The 22,480-nt window shown below is 55.5% G+C and overlaps 4 protein-coding genes across 4 annotated transcripts in view; 1 reads left to right on the top strand and 3 right to left on the bottom strand.

The window, feature by feature from the left end:
• Positions 1 to 1,856: 1,856 nt before the first annotated feature.
• LOC113960402 (potassium voltage-gated channel subfamily V member 2-like) lies at positions 1,857 to 4,739 on the top strand. Its single transcript, XM_027669954.1, has 2 exons — positions 1,857 to 3,104; positions 4,473 to 4,739. The coding sequence occupies exons 1-2, from the start codon at positions 1,857 to 1,859 to the stop codon at positions 4,737 to 4,739; spliced, it is 1,515 nt and encodes a 504-aa protein (XP_027525755.1).
• Positions 4,740 to 6,740: 2,001 nt separating this feature from the next.
• Positions 6,741 to 9,108, bottom strand: LOC113960403 (bone morphogenetic protein 2-like). The gene is made up of 5 exons (XM_027669955.1): positions 8,847 to 9,108; positions 8,591 to 8,727; positions 8,165 to 8,287; positions 7,508 to 7,706; positions 6,741 to 7,147 (listed from the first exon to the last, which is right to left on the bottom strand). Exons 1-5 carry the CDS (start codon positions 9,106 to 9,108, stop codon positions 6,741 to 6,743), a joined length of 1,128 nt encoding a protein of 375 aa, XP_027525756.1.
• Positions 9,109 to 10,662: 1,554 nt separating this feature from the next.
• LOC113960407 lies at positions 10,663 to 18,597 on the bottom strand. The gene is made up of 6 exons (XM_027669962.1): positions 18,474 to 18,597; positions 16,551 to 16,690; positions 15,470 to 15,728; positions 12,556 to 12,737; positions 11,999 to 12,057; positions 10,663 to 10,813 (listed from the first exon to the last, which is right to left on the bottom strand). Exons 1-6 carry the CDS (start codon positions 18,595 to 18,597, stop codon positions 10,663 to 10,665), a joined length of 915 nt encoding a protein of 304 aa, XP_027525763.1.
• A 1,763-nt stretch (positions 18,598 to 20,360) lies between these two features.
• POLE4 (DNA polymerase epsilon 4, accessory subunit) overlaps positions 20,361 to 22,480 on the bottom strand; it is a 2,861-nt gene continuing 741 nt past the window's right edge. The window contains exons 2-5 of the mRNA XM_027669953.1: positions 22,337 to 22,477; positions 21,461 to 21,545; positions 21,130 to 21,171; positions 20,361 to 20,800 (exon numbers count right to left, since the gene is read on the bottom strand). Coding sequence (XP_027525754.1) covers positions 20,787 to 20,800; positions 21,130 to 21,171; positions 21,461 to 21,545; positions 22,337 to 22,477 — 282 coding nt within the window. The 3' untranslated portion in view covers positions 20,361 to 20,786. The remainder of the gene's footprint in view (positions 20,801 to 21,129; positions 21,172 to 21,460; positions 21,546 to 22,336; positions 22,478 to 22,480) is intronic.

Below are 22,480 nucleotides of genomic sequence, written 5' to 3'. Positions count from 1 at the left end.
ATGTGAAACTAGTGACTTCTGGAGTCTTTAATTTTCCTGGACTTGTGCATTTGCTTAAATTCTGTAGTTGGGAGTTCAGGGGCTGCATCACCTTTGGACTGTCACATCCTGAGAAAGAGGATTCGTGGTGGGTGGGCTGGCACAGCCAGTAAGGGGGAGCAAGTGCTGCTGTGCCTGCCTGGGATGGACATGACTCCAGCACACACCAGCTGTAGCAGAAGAGTGAAATACAGGGAGCAGAGTGAATGGAGAGGGTGGGGACAGGAGGAACAGATGGCACTGGCACTAGGAGTGCTGTTGCCAAACAGGGGACAAGTGGGGAGTTCAGCCTAGAACAAGGTGAAAAAACTGCCTGAACTTGTCCCTTCTTTGTCAGAGCAGTGCACGGAGTGGGGAGTCCTGTAGAGTGGGAGGGGCTCCAGGAGTCCCAGCAGGACAGGGCTGAGCTGGGGGCTGTAGAAGTGCTGGTGCTGTCGGGGCCAGGTGGCCAAAGTCAGCTGTCACCAGCTGGTCCCAGATCATCCTCTGAGCTCCAGCTGCCGAGCTGAGCCCAGGCTGAGCCTGGCTGGTCTGTGGTGTGGGGCAGAGCCCTCACTGTTCAATGAGGAGCGAGGCCCGGAGGCAAACTCACAAGACCTTGCAGGTTTAGTTTACTGCTCCCTGAGCCAAGTGCTTCAGGGTTGAAAGAAACATATTTTCTGTATCTTGTGCCAAAACAAGATCTATGTTTTGTGACAGCAATTTCCCTTCCTCTGTCTGGTGCCAGAAGTATTTTTGTTGTCCTAATCCCAGGGCTCAGAAACTTCAATTGTAGTGGAGCCCGAGCTGGTTTTGGGCCAGGAGCAGCTTTGTGCTCCAGGTCTCTGTATTTAATTAGACCAGTTCATAGAGATCAGTGTGATCAGTTTTACATGTTGAAGCAAGGTCATGTTCCAAGGTAAGGCCTCAAAGATAAGCCTATTTAATTTTGGTTCCCCTTTTACTTGGAAATCCAAAGGATTATTTCCTCCTTTTCAGTTCCAATAGTTCAGGGGAACTTTTACTGCCTACTTGCATTTTCAGTGTCCTGTTCCCTGTTCTGCCCCTGCTTGTGGGACTGGTGGGGCTGAAGGCTGATGTGATGGCACAGGGCAGGGCCACAGGAGCAACCTGTCCCCCAGGGCATCTGCTCGGGCACTGCGTGGAGACTGAAGTGATTCCTTCACCTCATCCCCTGTAAATCTGCACTGTGGGGCTTGAGGGATGAGCTGGGAGGTCACGACCATCTCCCTCCTCTGGCTGTGACAGCTGACAGAGCCGGGGCAACTGCATTAGTGCTTAACGAAGGGCCAGTGCCAACAGCAGCATCTGGTGTGGGGGTACAAAGCCTCTACAAATCCTGCGTGTCTGCACCTTCCTGTCCCACCAAGGCAGGGCTGGCAGGGGTAAACTGAGGCAAGATCGTGCTCTTTCCAACTTGCCATCACAGATGTCCTTCTAGGAAACAGGTAGCGTGTGGCAAATGCAAACAGCTAATAAGAACAGAATAAGGGGAAAGAGAAGTGCAGGTCTGGAAATAGTTCCTTACATAAAGGACTAGTGCCTCAATCTCATTAGTGTCTTAAGGAGCGGGCGCTTGGCCGCCTCCGACTCCCGCGACGCGAACCACAATCTGATCAGCAATCGGCTTTGGGACCCTGGCAGGTGCCACGTGGCACCAGGACACGGCAGTGCCCCCCGGGCAGCCGCTCCACGGCTCCTCCGAGCTCGCAGCCCTCATCCCAGCCAGCGTGTGCCCAGCGGGAGCGTTCCCATGAAGCCAGAGCTGCTGTCCCCCGGCCCCTAACAGGAGTCACGGCTTCCGAGGGCCAGGCACCATGAGGCAGCTGGGGACCAGGCGTGCGAGTCTCTCGGCCAGCCTGAAGATAGGGGATCACCGGGGCCGCCGCCGGACCCTGGAGGAGGAGGCATTGCACATCCCCTTCGCTCAGGACAGCCTGGTAAAACAATGGAGCTCCATGCAGAACGTGGCAGAGGGAAACGAGGAGAGCGAGACTCCCATCCAAAGGAACAAGTACCTGCTCAACATTAATGTGGGTGGCAAGTCGTTCCAGATAGCTTGCAAGGTACTGGCCCAGTATCCCATCACGAGGCTTGGGAAGCTGGCCCTTTATACGGACCCCGCGAAGAAGATGCAGCTCTGCGATGACTACTTGGTGCAGAAGAACGAGTACTTCTTTGACAGAGATCCTTCAGTCTTCCACTACATCTTCCACTTCTACCGCAGTGGGGTCCTGTGGGTGATGGATGAGATGTGCCCCAGTAACTTTGTGGAGGAAATCGAGTACTGGGGGATCCATCTGAAATACTCCCAACGCTGCTGCCGGATCCTGTTCGAGGAAAAGCAAGATGAACTCAATGAGTACCTGAAAATAGAGAAGGAGCTGGAGGCAGAACTGGAGCCCCTGGACTCGGGGAATCAGTTTGATGGCAAATTTCTGGGTGGGTTTCGGAAGATGATCTGGAACCTCATTGAGAACCCGTACTCTTCTGTCCCAGCCAAGATCATTGCTGTCATGTCAAGCTTCTTTGTGCTTATCTCCATTGTGGGCATGACACTGAGCACAGTGGAGGAGATGAAAAACAAAACAGGGAAGATGTGGATGGAGCAGATGGAGATGATCTGTGCCATCTTCTTCACCTCTGAATACCTCATGCGGCTCATATCCTCCTCCAGCTTCAAGATCTTTCTGCGGGCAGCGTTTAATGCCATAGATCTGGTGGCCATCCTGCCCTTCTACGTCCAGCTCCTCTTTGAGAATCTGGACGAAGCAGACACGCTTTACCACGAGGAGTTGCACAAGGTGGAGAATGTGAGCAAGCTGGGCAAGGTCCTCAAGCTCATCAAGCTCATGAGGATCTTCCGCATCCTCAAGCTGGCGCGCCACTCCACCGGCCTCCGGGCCTTCAGCTTCACCATGCGCCAGTGCTACCAGCAGGTTTGCTGCCTCCTCCTCTTCATTGCCATGGGTGTCTTCACCTTCTCTGCTCTCATACACTCGGTGGAACACGATGTCCCCGGCACCGACTTCACCAGTATCCCCTGTGCGTGGTGGTGGGCAGCGGTAAGGTTTGCACAGCTCCTTCCAGAGAGGGGTGCGGGGGGCAACGTGGGTAGGGGCTGCCCTGCTGCTCGGGGGATTCACCACTGCTGCAGGCCAGGGGGCAGGAAGGGCCCAGCCTTCCTACCAGCCCAGTAATGGTGGGAAACCCAGAGCCCTGCGTGCTCTGAGAAAAGAAATTAGAGGTTGGGACCGAGCTCAGAGGCTCAAAAGCCTGGGTGGGATGGTGGGACAGAGGTGGTGGCCTAGGAACCTCCAGGCCTGAGTTAATGACAAGGGGGATGTGACTCAGCCCAAGCTTTATCTGTCATGGGACCCAAGTGTTGGGTGGATGTGGTTCAGCCCCCATGGATATGGGGACAGACACTCAGGGCAGCCTGAGGCTTGTGCAGCATCACAGCCCAGCTGGGCTTGGGAGGCACAAGGGGGTCAGAGCTTGTGGAGCTGAGATGGGGGACCCAGGGCTGCATGTGGGACCAATGGTCACATTGTGCCTCAGTCTGTGTCCTGAGAGAGGACATAGACTGGGGTGTGCTGCCCCTGTTTGCTGCCCTGCTTGTGCCAGGAGCCAGCAGCTGAGCTGAGCTGAGCACTATAATAAACCTGGGATTGACTCCGAAATGGGGAGTATCTAAAGCACTTAAAACCCAGGGGTTACAAGGGCATTTTGATTTACAGATTAAATGACCCCACGGATCACTTCTGCCCCCTTGGCCACCACAAATTGCCTGCTTCAAATTCATCCCTCCTCAAGGAAGGGCAAAATCACTCAGCAGCATCAGCAGGTTCAAGCCTTTCAATGTCCCAGGCCGAGTCTGTCCCTGGGAGCGCAGCTCCCTGCAAAGCCCAAACCTCTCTGCCTCAGCTCTCACCTTGTCCCCATAGCCCTACTCCCTGGTCACCAAACGTGGTGCATTTCTGGGCAGTGCCTGCTTCCCTTGGATGGAGGCTCCAGGAAGATTTGTTCCTGTGGGACTGGGCAGTTCCCGGGCGGGAAGCGCTGGAGCCGCCGCTCCGCGGGGGCAGGAAGCTGCAGCAGACACTGACTGCTGGGGAGGGCTCAGCTCGGGGTGTCCAGCTGGCCTGAAGAGACACATATGAAGCGGGGACTGAGCAGAGAGAGGTCTGACCTCTGATCCCTGCTCTGGGGCTCAGCCAGCAGCACTCCACCCTTGTGCTCTCCAGGCTTCCCGGGCACAGAGCCCTGGCTGTGGAGGCTGCAGGAGTGGGGACAGCTGAGCTGGCTGCTGTCACTGGGTAATACTGCTCCAGGTGACACCTGGAGGGGCAGGCAGGTGAAACCCAGCACCATCTGGTGGGGTCTGCTGGGCTTGTTCCCGTGGGATTTTATCTTTTCCCATCCTCACACAGGTCAGCCTCTCCACTGTGGGCTACGGAGACACCGTCCCTGACACAATACTCGGCAGGATGGTGGCATTTGTCTGCATCTCCTTTGGCATCATCCTCAATGGCATGCCCATCTCCATCCTCTACAACAAGTTTTCTGACTACTATGCCAAGCTGAAGGCTCATGAGCTAAGCCAGTCACAGCAGCTCTCCAGGAGGGTCCACCTGAAGGAGCGAGTCCTGCGCAAGCTGTCGGAGTGCTGGAGAGCTGACCCCCGCTATCACCGCTGACCACAGGCCCCCCACCCCCGGACACCCCCTGCCCTCTGTCCTGACCAGCAGGTCCTGTCCTCCAGGGAGGCTCTGGACCATGGGCAGTGAGTCACAGCAGCGTGCAGGGCTCTGCTGTTGCACAGGGGTCACTGCCAGCTGGGCCCCCCTCGCTGCTGTGTGCCAGCCACTGTCCTGCAGAGCCGTCAGTCAGAGCTGCCTCAGGAGCTGTATGGCCAGGGCAGGGTGTCTGTGTGTCTGTCTGCATGGGCTGAGGTGTGGGGCACCCTGGAATCACAGGGAGTGAGCAGCAGGATGTGTGGGGCTGAACTGTTGCCTGTCTGAGGATGGTGGCCCACTGTGACACCTGCCCAGGTGCTGCTCTTCTCCCTCTTGAGTGGAATGTGCACAGGCTCCCCCTGCCCAGGGCCCTGTGACTCCCTTCCAGCCGAGCAGATGAGCAGTCCAAGCCAAGTCCAGCTTGGAGATTTGGGTGAAGGTCTGCAGGAAAGGCTGCAGCCATGCACACTTCCAGACATACCCACTCTCCTTCCCACTGCCGTGGAGCCTGGGGGCACAGTCCTTCCTCGGGATGCTGCTGTGATGGGACCTGTGGGCACTGTGGGGGTGCAGACCTTGTAGCCCAGGAACAGGCATTTAATAAACCAGGCCCAAACCCTTCATTGTTGTGGATTCTTGGCCAGCCACTCTGTGTGATTCAGTAAACTGTTCATCTTTTGTGTGAGGAGGGGACATCTCCCAGAGGCTCACAGCATCTCTCCTGCCCATCCATGTGAGGATGGGGCTCTCAGGGATGCAGGTGAGCCTGTCCACATGTGGGGTTTGGGATGAGCTGCCTGGGTTTGGGTGGGTTGGAAGAGGAGCCGAAATGTGCATATGCTCAGGACACACCAGTGGGCTCTGCCCTGTGCTCACATCATGGGGGGCAGTGGGGGACACATCTGGGGGGCACAGGGGAAGGATTTGCCCTCCAGTGTGGGATCATGTCTAGTCAAAGGGCCTCCTGAATGGATGCACCCAAAGTGGCCAGTGGATATTCCATGCCACAGAAAGTTCTACCCAGTGTATAAACTGGAGGAGCTGCCCAGGAGGGGCCAATCACTGCTGGGGCCAATCGCTGTACTGAGCATCACTTGTTTTACTTGGGTTTTATTTCTCTCTCCCTTTTTGGTGTCTCCCTTTTCATAACAAATATTATTATATATTATTTTATTTCCCTTGTTAAACTGTCCTTATCTCAACCCACAGGTTTTACCTTTTTTTTCTGATTCTCCTCCCTGTCCCACCATGGTGGGGGTGGAGGCCAGTGGCTGTGTGGTGATTAGTTGCCCTCTGGAGTTAAACCATGACACCCACCTCCCATCTGCTCCAGCACCATCACCTCCAGACACCTCTGCATCACCCCCCACCCCAATCTCAGACCCTGTCACCACATTCCCCCAACACACTCCCACTGCCTGCTCAGGGGTTGTGCCCATCCCATCCCATGGGGTGTCTGCTTGCCCATGGCCAGCCCTGTCCCCAGCAGCAGTTCAGAGTCCACAGGCAGCCCTCGGACAATGGCACTTTTAATAGTTCCTTTGAATTCATTTCACAAGTCACAGCAAGGTGGGAATGTACAGACATTTACAGGACACTGTACAGGCAGTTTCTGTCATATATTAGTGCTCTTGCTATATACATATAGTACAGCATGCAGGAGCCTCTGCACGGGCAGGGACACCCACACCCCCACGCAGGACACCCCCAAATGGAGCTGTTGCCCCGGGGCTGCCAAGTCACACAGGCTCATCCAGATTGATTTAATCAGAGCTTGGCCCTGAGCCTTCCCGGGCACTGCCAGGGGGTGACACCACCCGGGGCAGAGCCAGCACCCCCTTGCTCTGCTCACCCTGGATTCTTTCAGAGGGTTTGTGGGACAAAAGCCCCACGCTGATGCTCTGGAGGGAGCAGGAGCAGCCTCTGCTGTGTCAGCATTTCCACCTCCCTGCTCCTCCCGCCTCAGTGGCAGCCGCAGCTCCCGGCCACCATGTCGTCGTACTGCTTGAGCACCACGTTCTCGTCGTCGTCGAAGTAGAGGAGGTTGATGGAGTAGAGCTTGTCGGGCACACAGCAGGGGCTGCTGACGCCCTCGCTCAGCTTCAGGGCGTTGATGATGGACTGCACCGTGGCGTGGTTCGTCGGCCGCATGTTCTCACCCAGCGGGAAGGGGCAGGAGCCCTTGCAGTGGAAGGCGTTGTACCCCCGGGGGGAGATGATCCAGCCCGACCAGCCGATCTCCTCGAAGTCCACGGACAAGGGATGCCTCTGGCAGGGCTGGAGCCGGTCCAGCGAGCGTGTGCTGCGTGACCCAGCTGGCCTGGGCACCGGTACCTTGGCGGGGAGATCGAGGGCCTGAGGCTTTAAATCTGCCAGAAAGGAGCATCCAATGCCATTAGCCACTGCATCAGCCTGGGCAAAGGGAGAGGGTGCTGCAGCCCCCCAGGCCACCCCTCCCCATGGGTCTTGTCTGCAGCCCTCTGGTCACAGCTGGGTCACCAGCCCAGGCAGAGCCATCAGGAGGTGACAGCCTCAGTCTCACAGCCACACCCAAATCCAGCTTCACATCCTCAAGCAGGCAGAACCCCTGCGCAGGCTAACCCACAAAGGAGAGAGCCTCTGCCTTTGGCCAGGCAAAGAGCTTCGGGTTTGAGGAGCCCACACGTGGGCAGCACCCAGGAAAGGGATGGTGGCACCGAGGGAGCCGTGCCAGGGCACATGGGACCCACCTGGGAAGCCACCCACGGGCAGCAACGCTCCCCGACGCCCGTCGTCTGTGAACAGCACCAACAGGGGCCTCTTGCTCTCGTGGTGGTCCCGGCCAGAGGCAAACTGCAGTGGTGGGGGGTCGAGCGGGCTCCCCCCCAGACTCTGGACTGTCACCAGCAAACCCTGGTTGCTGCTTTCGTCTTCGGTCCAGTCACGAACCTGGGGAGCCAAACTGGTGTCACCGCAGGGCCGTGGGCTGGGACAGGCTGGTGTCCCCACAGCAGGGGCCAGGCTGGGGGGGGGGGTGTGAACCAGGACCCCCTGAGGCCACACACTGTGTGCCATGGGAAGAGGTTGTTCCAGGGCTGCCACCCAGGGGACATTGTGGCAGGAGCCAGCACTGGCACTCCCTGAGGAGCAGTAGGACCAGTTTGGGACAGGATGGAGCAGCCCCCAGGGCACTTGGCAGGACTCTTGCCTTCCCCTCCCAGAGGATGTGTCCCTCCCATGTCACTGCAGAGACTGCAGACAGGAAACTGCACTGGAGCCCGAAAGACTTCTGGGGGTGAAATGGGTTAAAAAGCTCCTGTATGTGAACCCCTGGGTTAAAAAAGCTCCTGCATGTGAACCCCTGGTGTTCTCTCTGGGCTGCCCTAAACAGAGGGAAAGCAACTCACAGCTGGCGTGATGGCAAAGACCTCCCAGCCCGAGGTCTGCAGTGAGACGAGCCGGGCTGCCAGCAGCTTCTTCCCTCCAGGGGTGTCTGGGTTTTCCTTCTCCAGCACCTGGTAGACGCTGACCTGGGGGAGGAAAAAGGTCCTGCCTGAGGGGATGACCACGGACAAAGGTGTGAGCAGAGATGGGGAATTGCCAGCGTGGATCTGTCACAGCCTTCAGGTGCCTTTGCTGATGTTTGCAGGTACCAGAAGGACATTTAAAAGCCCACCACGGTTAAATCATTGTGATACTCCGTGAAACATTTGCTTATGTGATCCCAGAGCTGGGCTGTGCTCCCACTGCAGGCGAACGACCACAGTGTGCCAGTGGCATCCTTGGGCACAGGCTGGGGGACAGCCCCATCCCCGACCCATTGCCCTCCTCACCTGGCAGAAGTGGTGCCTTTTGGGACCATCTGTGACCCTCGGCCAGAGGCGGAAGAGGTGCAGCTCTGCCGTCAGGATCTTCTCGTTCTTGGCCACGCTGGAGAGGACGAACAGGAACTGCATCTCCTTGCTGTGAGCTGGAGGGAAGGACGAGATGAGAAGGGGAGTGAAACCGGGGGCAGAACCCCCACCAGCCATGCTCAGCCCCTCCCTGCAGCCCCATCCCAGCACCGCAGGGACCCCTCCCACTCCTTACTTCTATCCAGGAAGCTGCGAACGGTGTTGCCCTCCAGGATGTCGGGGTTCTTGGTGACACCATCCGCGTTGGCCACGGTGTTGAATAGATCCACCATGTACTGGGGTGGCTTCTTGAAATGAGCCGGGGGAGCTGGAGGGTCTTCCATGCCGAAGACTTCCAGCAGCTTTTTCAGTGCCTCAGCCCGCCGGCTCGCCACGCCCGCCGGGCTCGGGCATACCGGCTTGGCCAGGGCCAGCAGCAGCAGGACGGTCCCCAGCATGGCTCTGTGCTCCCTGTCCCAGCTCGACTCCCCCGGCCTCCTCGGTGCTGCATTTATAACTCCCTGGAAAGCTGGATTGGAGCGAAATATGCACAGGAGCAATCAGGAGGGTAAAGAGAGCTAATTGCCATGCTAACAAGGTGAGAAGCCGGGCTCCCGGGCCCCCTGCACCAATTAGCCCCAGTACACAAGTGGGAGGGAGGACGGCTCCCCAGCGCTCCTGGGGCTGGCAGGGGACACGGCGGCCTGGGGCCAGCAGCCCCTTGGCAGGGCCCTGGCTGGGCTGCGTTTGCTCTCCGTAGGAGACTAACTGGGTTTTAATGATGGCACTAATGGGACAAACAGGAGGACCTTTGTGTGGAGGAATGCCGCCCTCCACGATGAGCATCCCCTTCCCATCCCGGCCCTGCCGCAGCAGCTCACACTGGAGCGTGGCAGGGGCTCAGTGTGGCACTGGTGCCCCCAGCCCATGTCCCTCTCAGGTGTGCAGGGTGGGGTGCCCGGGGTCCCCGCAGGCAGGCCAGGCTGTGTGTCCCCCCCGACAGCCACGCAGAGCCCGGGGAGCCGAGGCTGTGGGGCAGAGCAGGTTCCAGCAGAGCACCGGGGCTGCCGCGGGCCAGGCAGTGCTGTGGCCTCGGGCTCTGGTCATTCCGGAGCTACCGAACCCTAACCCAGCTTGTTGGGTTTGTTTGGGGCTTTTTTGTTGTTGTGTTGGTTTTTTTTATATATAATCAATTGGCTTCCTGGGGATTAAAAGGGATTTCTGCTAATTCCTGAATGCTCGAAATTAACGAAATATCATGAGAGCTCAGTGGACTCCGGGTGATGGAACAAAAGCCAGTTCTTTTAGTTCTTGTTCCCCAGTCACAGAGGAACAGGTTGGTGCACGTGCACATGCCACACTGTCGAGCTGCCATGGGACTGAACAGAAAAAATTAGCATTAAATTACTAATTCAGCACCTGGCTGAAGCACTGCCAGGACCACACCACGAGAGACAAGGTAAAGGCTAATCCCAGGTGGTGCCTACAGTTTATTCCAACCCAAAGGGCTGTTAATTATGCAGAACAGGCGGGGAGGCAACGACAAGCTGGAGTTAATAGATAGAGGAAACTCCTGAGTTAATAGGCAGAGGAAAATCCTGCTCAGGATCCTTTGCTTCCTTCTTCCCAGCTCACCAGCGGCGTGGTGCAGGATACCTGGGGGTGTCTGCAGAGGGAACAGCTCCTGGTCCCCTCTCCTGGCTCCTGCTCCACAGTTTGTAACCGGGAGCACCCAACCCGTGCCACCCCCAGCGCGTGCCAGACAGCCGCATCCTCCTGGGCTGCCGGGATGCGGAGGGACCCGTGGAGCTGCACAGCAGAACCCCAAGGAGCTGTGAATTGCCCGCGATGTTTATTTTACAAGCCGCAAAACATTTAGCGGAGCGGCTCGTTTCTACCCGCTGGTTAAAATAGTTTTTATTCAAAAAAAAAAAAAAATCCTTCTCTCATTTACATATCCTACAGACAGTCTGGTGGGGTCTCCAGGAGCCCCACCTGCGCTCCCAGCCCCGCTACCCCCGGCAGCGGCACTGCCGGACGGCGGGGACGGTGCGGACGCGGTCCCGGCGGCTGAGGAAGGTGTGCAGGTCGTAGCTGTGAGGGGAGCAGCGGCCGCGGGCAGCTCCTGCCCACACCAGGCACTCCTCTCCATCTCGCGACTCCCTGCAGTCAGAGACAAACCAGTGCATCCCCAGGACATCCCTCTGCCCCCACACACACCCTCCATTCCCACTGGGAAAGGCCGGATGCCCCGGAGCAGGGCGGGGGAGTGGGAGCATCTTTCTTCCAGCAGCAGATCTGTTCCTTACTCCTGAGGTGACTCGGTGAGCTGCCACTTCCCTCTGCCTGAGCAGAGCAGGTGTTCTTTCTTTCTGTGTGGCTTTATTTGCTTCCCTTTGCATTTATATATCCCAGAATTCTTTGGGTTGAAAGGGACCTTATTTCATTCCACCCTCTGCCATGGGCAGGGACCTTCCACTAGCCCAGGTTGCTCCAAGCCCCGTCCAACCTGGCCTTGGACACTTGCAGGGATGGGGCAGCCACAGCTGCTCTGAGAAACCTGGAACAGGGTCTCAGCAGCCTCACAGCCAAGAATTCCTTCCCAATATCCCATCTATCCCTGCCCTCTGGCAGTGGGAAGCCATTCCTCATCCTGTCCCTCTATCCCTTGTCCCCAGTCCCTCTCCAGCTCTCCTGGAGCCCCTTCAGGCCCTGGAAGGGGCTCTCAGGTCTGCCTGGAGCCTTTTCTTCTCCAGGTGAACCCCCCCAGCTCTCCCAGCCTGGCTCCAGAGCAGAGGAGCTCCAGCTCTCGAAGCATATTTGTAGCCTCCTCTGGACTCACTCCAACATATCCCTGACCTTCCTGTGCTGGGGATCCACGTTTTTGTGTCTGCAAGCAACACAAAATCCTGCCCCCCTCAGTCTGAAACAACTGCCTGAATGGACCCACCCTGCCCTAGAGCATCCCTCCCACTCCTTCCTGCCCCACAGCATTGCCAGCGGGTGGGGAACAGGAATGGCACATCCCAGGCTGCAGGAGCCTCTCAGGATCTGTGCCTGCTGTCGTGGGGGACCACGGGCTCTATAACCCCCTGTCCAATGAGCCCAATTTGGCACAGCAGGTTCTGCTCTTCCCCCCAACGCAGCAGAGCAGCAAAACCACTGCCCCCACCATGGTGGGTGAGCTGGGAGTGCTTCCCAAACCCTGCTCCCGTGCTCCCCCCACACCAAGTGTGCCCTGGCAGCAGCAGATGTGTTTGGTGAGAGGACTGGGGGCAGCTCCCTCCTGCCCCAGCGGGTGCAGGTGTGTGGGAAGGGGAGGGGATGGACCCTGGCAGCTGTGCTTACCTAAGCAAGCAGGGATCCCCCGAGGAGCAGCTGCCCAAGCACCTTCCCACATCGATTTCCTGCAAAGATTTGCAAAACAAAGGCATGAAAATCCCCTGTAGCACCTCAGCGGGACACCCCGGGACCCTCCACCCTCCCTACAGCCCCAGGCTGAGCATCCATCCCCAGGGAAGGGCAGCAGCAAGGCACAGCTGGTCAGAAATATTTGGGGGGCACAGCAGTGTTTTTTGAGTCAGAGTTCCCTGTGCACAAAGGTGTGCTGAAGTAGAGAGTAAAGTCTCCATTGAGCTGAAGGCATACTTAACAATTAAATATTTTTTTTAAATTAATATCATTGTTCTTTGATAATTTTTTAAAGGAATTCTCACCCCAAAGAAAAGGCCATTTGTTGCTTTATGGTCCATATACCACAAGAGAATACAAATGTGAGATTTTTACCACTCTGGTTTGATGCCAGGGTGAAGCTGCTGATGTCAGATCATCCTCCCAGCAGTTCAAACCCTACATGTGGGCCCAGCTGAGCCCATCAGAGAGGAGCCAAACCCCTGGAAACCCACCTTGAGCCGTTCCTCCCTGTGTCCCTCAGGGCTCTGCACAATTTCATAATAGTATTCCACCTGGGAGACACGATAGCATTTCTCCTTCATTTCACAGTTCTCCAGCGTCTGAACCACTTCCCCACCATGTGGGGTTTTGATTAGAACAGTACTGAACTTGGTGGGCATGCAGAAAAGTCCATCTGCAAGGAAACAAGAAGGAAAATTAAGCTGGAGTTGTCCCCAAGGCCTCTGAGGCTGCAGCACCTGCTCCAGGGTCTGTCCTGCAGCACAGACTGTCCAGCTCCAGTGTCCAGCACCCGGCTGGAAAGGGGTGGTAAGGGCAAGAGGGTCCCAGGTGGGAGTCTGGGGCTCATTCCTGGCCCTGACCCTGTGGAAGCCCCAGCTCTGGGGAGCCAGCTATGTTATCTTTGAGAAAAACGGTCTTTGAACATAAAATATTGACGGCAGCGCTTTTTCCAGAGCCACACTCTCACACCAGGGAGTGGAGGAACACGGTGTAACATTTGCTCATTCAGCATTTCCCTCTGGATTTGCTGGGGGCTGTGTCCTGCACGGGCTTCTCAAGTGCTGCAGCCAGTGCTATGGGCTGTCCTGGAGATACATTCCCTGGGCACCTCCAAAGGATTTGCTCTGGGCTGGGCTCTCAGCCCTCAGTGCCAGCAGACGAGTCGGACGGGGCCAGGATGATGGAAGGAGCATCTCCCCACATCAGCACCAGTTACAGCCTCTGCTGGAAGGCTGGTGCCAGAGGGAAGAAGGGAAGGGAAGGCAGGGGATGGCCCCAGTTCTGGGCTGTGGGAGGGAGGAAGGCTGGTAGCAGAGGGCAGGAAGGGGGAGGCAGGTGATGGCCCCAGCTTTGGGGGCACAGGACCAAGTCCTGCTTTGCCTTTTCTTTCCCTGTTCGAGCTTTAATCCAGTGAAAAATTCCAGGGCACAAAGCAGTTCTGTTTGGATTTGACATTCTCAGCCTGACTGCAGAGGGGGTGTGGAGGTTTTGGGTGGGCACAGTCACATCCCTGCTGCTGTGTCACTGCCAAGCTGGGACACACCACCCTGGCAGGTCCTGATGGCCAAGCAGGGGCTCAGCAACTGGAGAGGAGGGACAGGGGCTCCTCCAGCAGTAACTATGTCCAGCTGGAAGGACAGAGGTACAAATTGTCCTGCCTGGATCAGTTTGAGCCGATGTTTGTGCAGAAAGAAACAGTTTATCTGCTAAATCTCCAGGCTTATCTCTCCTCACCAAGTAAATTAGAGTTAAAATCTCCATTGCATGAGCTAGAGGAGGGGGAGAAGGCTGCTGAGCTGAACTGATGGTTAACTGGGTTTGTGCTCTAACTAGGACCTGGTCCTGCCCTGTCCCAGCCCTGGGGTGTGTGTCCTTCAGCGTTTGTTTTTGGCTCCTGGTTTTGAACGGATTGAGAGTTTCCTGCCCCCTCCCAATTTCTTCAGCAGCTGCTGGAGGAGATTTCTTTGTTCCAGGATGGAGCTGCTTTTTCAGGGGAGGGAAAAGTGATTTCTGAAAGCAAAGGTCTTTGGGATGCGTTAAGAATGGGACACAAAATAACAACAGATTTCTGGAAGTCGATATTTCTGGGTGAGATTTTAACATCCTCCTCCAGCCTCCCTCTCCCTCTCCACCCCATTTCTCTTTACCATTTCCGGTCTTTACCGTGACACTGAAAGTGTCAGCCTGACCTTAGAGGAGAAAATCCAGAAGGAAAGTGCAGGGACCTGCCCTAGGGCAGAGGCAAAGCTGCCGTCGAGTTCACGTTTGCCAGTTATCACTGAATGAGACTCCCCCTCCCCGCTCCATGAGCCCCCGCGGGGCAATAGCATCGTCCAGCATCTTCCACTCTCACGTCTGGGAAGTAAATGCTGATTCTCCCACCTCTGGAAGAAACCACTTAACGCTGCCTAATTGCCTTTGCCACTTGCAGCTGGATAACCAAGCAGCTGCTGCTGCCTGGGCAGACCCGCAGGAGGGGACCCGGCCCCAGGCAGAGCCCTCGGGGGGGCTCCGCCGCCCACCCCCAGCCCCTCCACCTCCCAGAGCGATGGAATGAATTCCCAGGCCCCTGCACGGCTCTCCAAGTCACTTCAGGGTTCCCGCGGTCTCTGTCCCTCTCTAGTGGTGGAGGCACAGCCCTGCCACAGCCGCTGCCGGGAGGTTTGAACGGGACGGGCTTAGAAGCAGAAATACCAAAAAAATGACATCAGCGAATTCCAGGAGAATGGAATTTGTCCAACAGTTGTGGAAAACCACTTCAACACGACTTTGCATTCTGATAAAATACGATCAGTTCATGTCCACTGAAGTGTCTTGGGTTATTTTATGAGTGAACTCACGAGGCAGCTCCCCAGTTCACAATGAACCAGTTCAGCTTTATCCCACTGGGAGGTTTTGACCCATCTGGAATGATTTCGTTTGGAGTTTCCGTTTCTGAGTGATTTTTGAACCATCAGTGTAGTTCACTTGTGCTAGAAGGGCGTTTCAGACTGTCAGGAAGGAAATTCCATTTTCCATGGGTCCGTTTCCAGCAGAGATTTCATCATCACGTTGGTTTTCTTGCTTTGAGTTGGGTGGAGTGAAGACCCTCGAGTTCCCCCCAGCCTGGGTTACTCTGATTCCATGCTCTTTGGCTAGAGGACACTGTTCTGTACACGGGGTGGTTGTATTCCCATCCTCACCCCACGCACAGGGCAGAGAATCACCACTGTGCCTGCAGACCTGCACTGTAAGCAGCAACAGGAAACCCAAACCACAATCCCAATCCCCACAGAGGCAGAGGCTCTGCTCAGCAGGCTGCAGCCCAGGCCCTGAGCCCAGACATCAGTCTGGTCACACAGGAGGGCTCATCCCCACATTCCCAGAGGGAGGGAGGGAGGGAGGGGATCTCTCCCTCGTTCATACCTGCACTGTAGGCTGGATCGGAGCATTTCCCCACGTCGACCGTGACCTCCCAGGGAGAGTCTGGGAAGAAGGTTTTCAGCGCCGGGAGCCGCAGACATTCCTCGGGGCAGGTGCTGCAGTGGCAGCCATCGACCACCTCCACCTCCCGAGCGCCCTGCAGGAGCAGGAGCCGCTCCACGTGCAGCCGGGCCGGCTCACAGCAGGACCCCGCGGGGCAGGAACGGGGGGCTCCCGGCCACGGCACATCGGGGTGCCGGACCTGCAGGGCCAGGGGACACAGAGAACAACCTCCAGCATCAGCTCCCTGACATAAACCCCCCCCCCCCAGACCTGGAACTGGCTCAGCCTTTACTCCTCTCTCTCTCCCTGCCTGCCTGGAGGATGCTGCACCAGCAGTGTCAGGGTGTTCACAGCAGTGGGACAAGTGGAAACGAGATTTCTCATGGGAGCACCCACAGAGTTTGTTTCAGTCCCTCTCCAGGGTCTGTTAACGCTGCTGGAGATGGGACTTTAGGCAATGTCAGCTCTCCTGGGACAAGGAGAGCACCACAGCCCATGCACAGCCATGGCCCTAAATGCACAAGCTCCTTTGAGTCCCTCCTGGGAGTGACACGTGGCACAATGATGTGGGAATGACACAAGCATCTCAACGGCAAGGTGTTCATAATGAAATCACACGTCCTGCCATTTTTGCACAAAGAGGCAGAAAAAGGCCTCTGACCCCTGTAGATGTGGGACAGCAGCTCTCAGGTACAGAAGTGGCTGGAAGAGCTGGTCTGGCTGCTGTGCTGGGGCGGCCAGGAATGCACTCGGATGCTGCCTGGGGCCAGCTGGGCCCCTTGGCTGAGCCACAGCCCTTCCTCTGCCAGAGGTATCCAGCACTGCTGGAGCAATTTCAACTCTCTCACCTGCACAAGCCACTGCTTGTGGCCAGGGGAGGATGAGAGGCTCAATGACAGGTTTTTCAGAAGCCAAAAAACAGGTTTTTAAAAAAATCACAAAACCACAACCCCAGGCACTAGCACATGCCCCTCACCCAGCCCCGAGTGCTCCTGCAGTGACACAAACACGCTGTTCTCACCTTCTTGCTCCTTAGGAAGTCGAGCATGGAGGAGTATCTGAAGAGCCCTGGGAGCCCGGGGTGGAGGGGGCTGATCCACTGGGAGGGGCAGCTGGAGAGGCACTTCCCAACATCCACACTGACGGGACTGCCAGAGACATCTGTGGAACAGGAGCCACCAGAGGGTCACCACTGACTTCTAACCCTAACCCTGACCATAACCCTGACCCTAACTCACCCATCCCATGAGGTGCTGGGGGGGCCAAGCTCAGAGCAGGGCCGAGCAGCACACAAACACTGACACAAAGACATGGCCCACTCCTGGGAATTCTCCCTGAGAGAGAGATATTCCTTCAGCCTGAGCACAGGGGGGAATTCACTGCACTCACAGTGTTTGCAGACCAGAGGAAAACATCTCCTATTAGACTGGTCAGTGGACAAAGACTAAAAATAATGAAACTAAAATGTCACTAGGAAACCACCACTTTCTGTGGTGAGCACATGAGGGATGGGGTGAGAACAAGTGAATACACTGATTATTAAAGGGAAAAGGGAATGCTCAGCCATACTACAAGGCTTACTAGTGTAAATCCTTGTTTCATCAGATAATATGGAAGGAAATTGGCATTAAAAGTGCCCGTGGATAAGTCCAACACCACTGTAAAACATTTGCTTTAACCTGCTGGAGTCACAGACCCAGTGTGGGCTGCAAAACTTTAACTTTTGCATTGATTTACAAACTGGTTTTCAGTGTCCCCAGCACTGGCTCCAGGGCACCAGGACAGCAGGGCACCAGCTGCTGCTGGCTGCCTGAGGGTTCCTTTGCCCAGGGAAGGAATGAGCAACAAGCCAGGCAGCAATTCCCAGCTTATCAGTCATTCCAGCAGTGATGCCTGTGGATGCTCTTCACCCACAGCAGGGTGCAGACAGCTGGGCACTTGGTAAAGCACACTGTACCAGCTGAAGACACAGTTAACCCCTGCTCTCCCTGCCCTGCTGCCATACAAGCTGTGCTTATTATTTTCAGGCTGATATTTTATCAATTTTTTGCTATTTCCATCATTATTTACTCTTCTAAAGTTGTTGCCTCTGGAGCTGACAAGCTGTCACTGCTTGTGACAGCTCTTAATTTGGATATGGTAATTTTATCATTCCTACTGTACACAAGAACCTGTTATTTGGCAAACACTAAATGTTAAATTTGTACAAGTGCACTGAAAAACCCCAGGAAAACTCAGACTCTCAAGCCATTTTCACAGCTCAAGCTCATTTCATGTGGTCTTACAGCCACTGCAAGGGGAACTGGGGACAGGCTGCTCCTGAAGGCCTCAGACTTTTTGCCTGGTGAACAAATGCAGCTACTTTCAACTTCCTCTACTTTCTCAGGACAGCCTGTTGTCCTGCTGACAGCCCTTTCCACATGAATCCTGGGAAACAAAAGTCTGCAGCAGTCCTGAACTTACACAGCAATAAACAAGCAAACAGGGAATTCAAACACAGAATCAACCACACTGCAGCACAGGTCCAGGGAACTGAGCTCCTTCACGCAGATGGACAGACCCAGGGGCCAGGCTACTCACCAGTTCCTGTGCTACAAAAGATGTTTCAAGTGTTAGATTATCTGGGCAACGGGTCCCCAGCACATGTCTGTCCTCAATCCCCTGAAGGAAAAGTCACTTGGAAAATTTCAACATAAACAGCCAAGAGATGGGCAGGACACGAGTGGGGAAGCATCAAGGATCCCAGTTTCTCACAGGTGAAGGGGAACTCAGAGCAGCTGTGGCTGCCCCATCCCTGGAAGTGTCCAAGGCCAGGTTGGACAGGGCCTGAAGCAACCTGGGCTGGTGGAAGGTGTCCCTGCCCGCAGCGGGGTTGGAATGAGATGGGGTTCAAGGTCCTTTCCAATCCAAAGCATTCTTGGATTCTGTGATTCTGTGAACTCACCGTGCCCAACGTGGAGGAAATGGCTCTGCCTCCTGCAGCAGCCCCTCTCTGCAAACAGGTTCCTTTGCTCCTCTGCTCTGCCCACAGATCCAGTGCCTGCAGTCACAAACCCCGAGCTCAGCATCACCCCGGTTACAATTCCTCACCTTTCCTGCCCGAGCTGGGAGAAGGCACTGAGGGCCCATCCACCCACCATCCTGAACCAAACAGCTCCAGCATGAGGAACAGATTTAGTTATAGATGGACATGACACATCGCAGCTCAACTCTGACTGGTTGGGCTGAACACCCTGTTGAGTTGCTCCAAGTGCTCTGTTTGGCACTGTTTGTCTCAGGACATCTGTCCCCTGCTCTCTTCTGCTTTCACATCACTGCAAGGTGAGCTCAGTAAGGAGTTGCCTCCCACAGCACAAAGCACTAAACCCTCCCCAGATTCCCCTGACAGAAACTCCAAACTGTTTGCCCAGTGCAGGCAGCCCGGGCTGTTCACTGGTCACTGTTCACAGCACACACTGACCCTACAGCAGCATCAGATCCCAGCAGAGCCCACACCCAGTCCCACACCACCCCCCCTCTGCTCTCCCCTGCCAGAGATCAAAGAGTGCCAAGGACAAAGAGAAGGAAAAAGGAACTTACTGGCAAAGACAGGAGCCTGCAAGAGCCCTGCAAGGAAGACCACAGCTCGTGGGTCCTGCATGCTGCACCCTGGGAAGCACAGGAAGGTCTCCAGTACCTCTGACACTTATACCTGCCCTCCCTGGCAGGTGAGAAGGTGAACAGCTCTGAGTGAGCCAAATGGACTTGCATATCCCAGCAAATGTCCCCAGATTGTGATCTGAACAAACACCTCAGCAGCCTGGGCAACGAGCACCTCTCACCCGTGACCAGGACCATACTCCCAGCTGGGATGACCAGGTTGGGATCAGGCTCCCAACAAAACTTCAAAGTGTTTCTTGAGAGCCACTGGATTTGCTGCCAGCCTGGGGAAGCTCCCTTGGGGGTCTTTGTTGTTACCACCACTTCCAAACTAATTAAGTTTGTGGCGACTGGGAGCCACTCTCAAATCCTCTCACTTGAAAGGAACATGCATCCTTCATCCTCCCTCATCCCATTGAATGGTTTTATCTGGGGACAACCCTCTTCTGTCCCTCCCTTCACCAAATGGAGTCAGAGCTGGTGCTGGGACAAAGGACTCCCCACATCAGCACTGGCAGAGTGTTTCCCACAGCCATGAGGAGCTGCCTGGGGCTCCAGTTGTGTCTCTGGTCAGTGGGACTGAGCCCTGGAGCCAGGAGGAGGCATCTCTCTTCCTAGCTGCTAAATCCATGTAGGAAAGCACCAGTTAAGTCCAAGTAGGAAAGCACTAGAGCCCTGGCAGCAGGCACCACTGGCACCCCTGTGCTGTCAGGGACTCTCTGGGATGTCTGATGGATCTGGCCGAGGGCAGCAGATTCCTGAACACAGGATGCACGAGGCTCCTCATCACAGACCTCGGGATCTCTGCACCCACTTGGCCAAGGGCACGTGGCAGGGGACAGATCCAGCTCCCAGGGAAAATGGTTTTGCCAGATTCAGGAGTGAGAGCACACAAGCAACACTGCTCTGGCATTCAAAATGGGGGTCCAGGGGCTGGTTTTTTCCTGGCTACAGTCACTTGCAGGTGCAGCAATCAGAGACACAGAAGCTGCACAGCCCCCAGAACAAGCTGAGTCTCCTTGGAGCTCATCCCCAGTTCCTGGAGGCCAGCTGGGCTCCTCTGGGATGGATGCCTCGAGGAAACAATTAGCAAAACCAAAGTGCTATGAGAAGGCATCCTGCCAAAAACACACCAAGCTACAGGAACCTCATCCCCTCCAGCCCAGCCCAGCCCAGCAATCAGCACAGATGCTCAACAACAACAACAAAAAATAAAAATTTAATTGTGTTAAGAGACAAACATATATAACAAAACCCACATTTCCATAAAAAAAAATTCCCTGTGCCTGGGCACCTGAGCTGAGCCACTCTCTGTTCACAGCTCTGTGGTGCTGCAGAGTACCTAGAGAGGCCAGAGTGCTACCTGGAGTAGCTGCTGTGTAACCTGGCCAGAACAGAGAGCAGCTGCAGGGCAGGGGGAAGTGACATACAAAATAGTTATGGAAAAATACGCATTTTAAATAAAGAGCTTACAATAACTTCAACTTTATACAAAATATCATGGTTCCCATTTCAGTGTTTCAATTCCAGGAATCGTTTTTGAACTCTCAACATCCTGTTTTCCATCTCACACCACATCTGCAGTCTCTTTCTCCAGAGAGCTCAATCTCTGTTCAGCTCAGTCCAAAGTACCTGAAAATGAAAAAACACATTACAGTCTCAGGGATCAGAAGTTGAGTTCTGTGAACAAATGAAAGTTGTTTACAGGCTGCCAAAGCAACATGCAGTAACCCTAAAGTTTAAGCAAATCACACATGAGTAAGCCCAAACTCAGCCAAAAAGTATTGCATGTGCCTCAGGGCCCACTTGAGCTGTTCCACTGCTCAGAGGGGCACAAGCTACACTATGTGAATTACTGAAGATGTGGACAAAGAGAGCTTTGCAAATGATTCAGTTCTTTCTCTCCCACAGTGGTGATTATAAAAAACACCGAAACCAAGTGAAACCAAGTAGAAACTCACCTTCCAAAAAAGCAAATTCGTCGATAGCTTCAATGGCATTATCTGCAAAGCAAATTGAGAACAATTACCATAGATAAACCACCCCCCTATTTGCATCTAACAGCAGCATCTGAAATTACATCACAGCAGAGTGACCAACTTCAAAAAGGTTTACTTGTTTTAGAGCTGGTGTGTGAAATTATTAGTGTACTACTTAGCATAAGAGAAGTTTTTCTCTCCCGTCTTCAGAGAAAGAAAGAGTTGCACCTACAATTATTTCAGCACTCTGGGACAGGTGGAAAAATCCCAGTAACCCAGAGGTTTAAGGCCAGCACAGAACATGCTTTCATACCAAGGTCTTTTCTCTGCAGAGTTTTCCTTTTTCCTTGCTGGGCGTACACATAAGCATCTTTGGCTATGGTTTCAACAAACAGCTCCTGCAAGACAAAACTAGGACAGTTTCACACAGCTGATGGGAGAGGGGAGAGAGAATATTCTCAGGAAAGGAAAGGTCCTACAAGACCTCAGGATGAAACCAGAATCTCCATCTTAACATTTCCCCTTCCCAATAAACAGTTCTGAAAATAGGAAAGGGAATGGTTGCACAGTAATGCGCGGGAGAAGCAACAAGGGAGAAGGTCGGGAGTGTGACGGGTCCTCTGAACACATCTGCTACACACCAGTGGCTCCCAGGGTACCTTCTGAAGGGGGAAAGGTGTCCTCTGCTCAGGGGATGAATCACCTCGAAGATCACCGAGTCCAAGCACCACCACCGTGCTCACCACTAGACCGTGACCCCAAGTGCCACATCCATCCGGCTGCTAAATCACCCCAGGGACGGTGACTCCACCACCGCCCTGGGCGGCACAACCCCTTCCATAAAGCAATTTCCCTAATATCCAACCCAAATCTCCACTGGTGCAACTTGAGGCCATTTCCTCTCGTCCCATCACTTGTTCCCTGGGAGCAGAGCCCGACACCCCCCGGCTCCCCCCTCCTGTCAGGGGGTTGCAGAGCCAGAAGGTGCCCCCTGAGCCTCCTTTTCTCCAGGCCGAGCCCCCCCAGCTCCCTCAGCTCTCCTGGTGCTCCAGCCCCTTCCCCAGCTCGCTCCGGGAGCTCTGAGCCGCCGCGGGATCCCCCGCACCCGGGGAAGAAGGAAAAACCTCCCTCGAGGGCCAAGCAGCGGCTCCGCACCCCGCAGCGCTGCGGTCCCCGGGCCGCCCCTCACCGTGGCCCGCGCCAGCACGAACACGGCCTCCTGGCTGGCCAGGGTGACGTCCGGGTCCGCCTTCACCAGCGCCTTCACCCGCGCCAGCGGCAGCCGCGCCAGGCGGGCCGGCCCCGGGCACTGCGGCCCCGCGCCCGCCGCCTC

Source organism: Corapipo altera, unplaced genomic scaffold, assembly GCF_003945725.1.
Source record: "Corapipo altera isolate COAL_440 unplaced genomic scaffold, ASM394572v1 186, whole genome shotgun sequence".
Taxonomy (NCBI): domain Eukaryota; kingdom Metazoa; phylum Chordata; class Aves; order Passeriformes; family Pipridae; genus Corapipo; species Corapipo altera.
The sequence above is the reverse complement of the archived record's forward strand: the minus strand, read 5'-3'. Positions and strand labels throughout refer to the sequence as shown.

Bases quoted from the DNA above. Each gene is read 5' to 3' on its own strand.
- LOC113960402 (XM_027669954.1), top strand. From the start codon at position 1,857: ATGAGGCAGCTGGGGACCAGGCGTGCGAGTCTCTCGGCCAGCCTGAAG. The intron at 3,105-4,472 runs GTAAGGTTTGCA...ATCCTCACACAG, and splicing joins GTGCGTGGTGGTGGGCAGCG to GTCAGCCTCTCCACTGTGGG.
- LOC113960403 (XM_027669955.1), bottom strand. From the start codon at position 9,108: ATGCTGGGGACCGTCCTGCTGCTGCTGGCCCTGGCCAAGCCGGTATGC. The intron at 8,288-8,590 runs GTGAGGAGGGCA...TTCCTCCCCCAG, and splicing joins AAAGGCACCACTTCTGCCAG to GTCAGCGTCTACCAGGTGCT. The intron at 7,707-8,164 runs GTGAGTTGCTTT...TTGGCTCCCCAG, and splicing joins TCTTTGCCATCACGCCAGCT to GTTCGTGACTGGACCGAAGA.
- LOC113960407 (XM_027669962.1), bottom strand. From the start codon at position 18,597: ATGCTGAGCTCGGGGTTTGTGACTGCAGGCACTGGATCTGTGGGCAGA. The intron at 16,691-18,473 runs GTGAGTTCACAG...CCTGTTCCACAG, and splicing joins TTTCCTCCACGTTGGGCACG to ATGTCTCTGGCAGTCCCGTC. The intron at 12,738-15,469 runs GTATGAACGAGG...GTTTCCTTGCAG, and splicing joins CGATCCAGCCTACAGTGCAG to ATGGACTTTTCTGCATGCCC.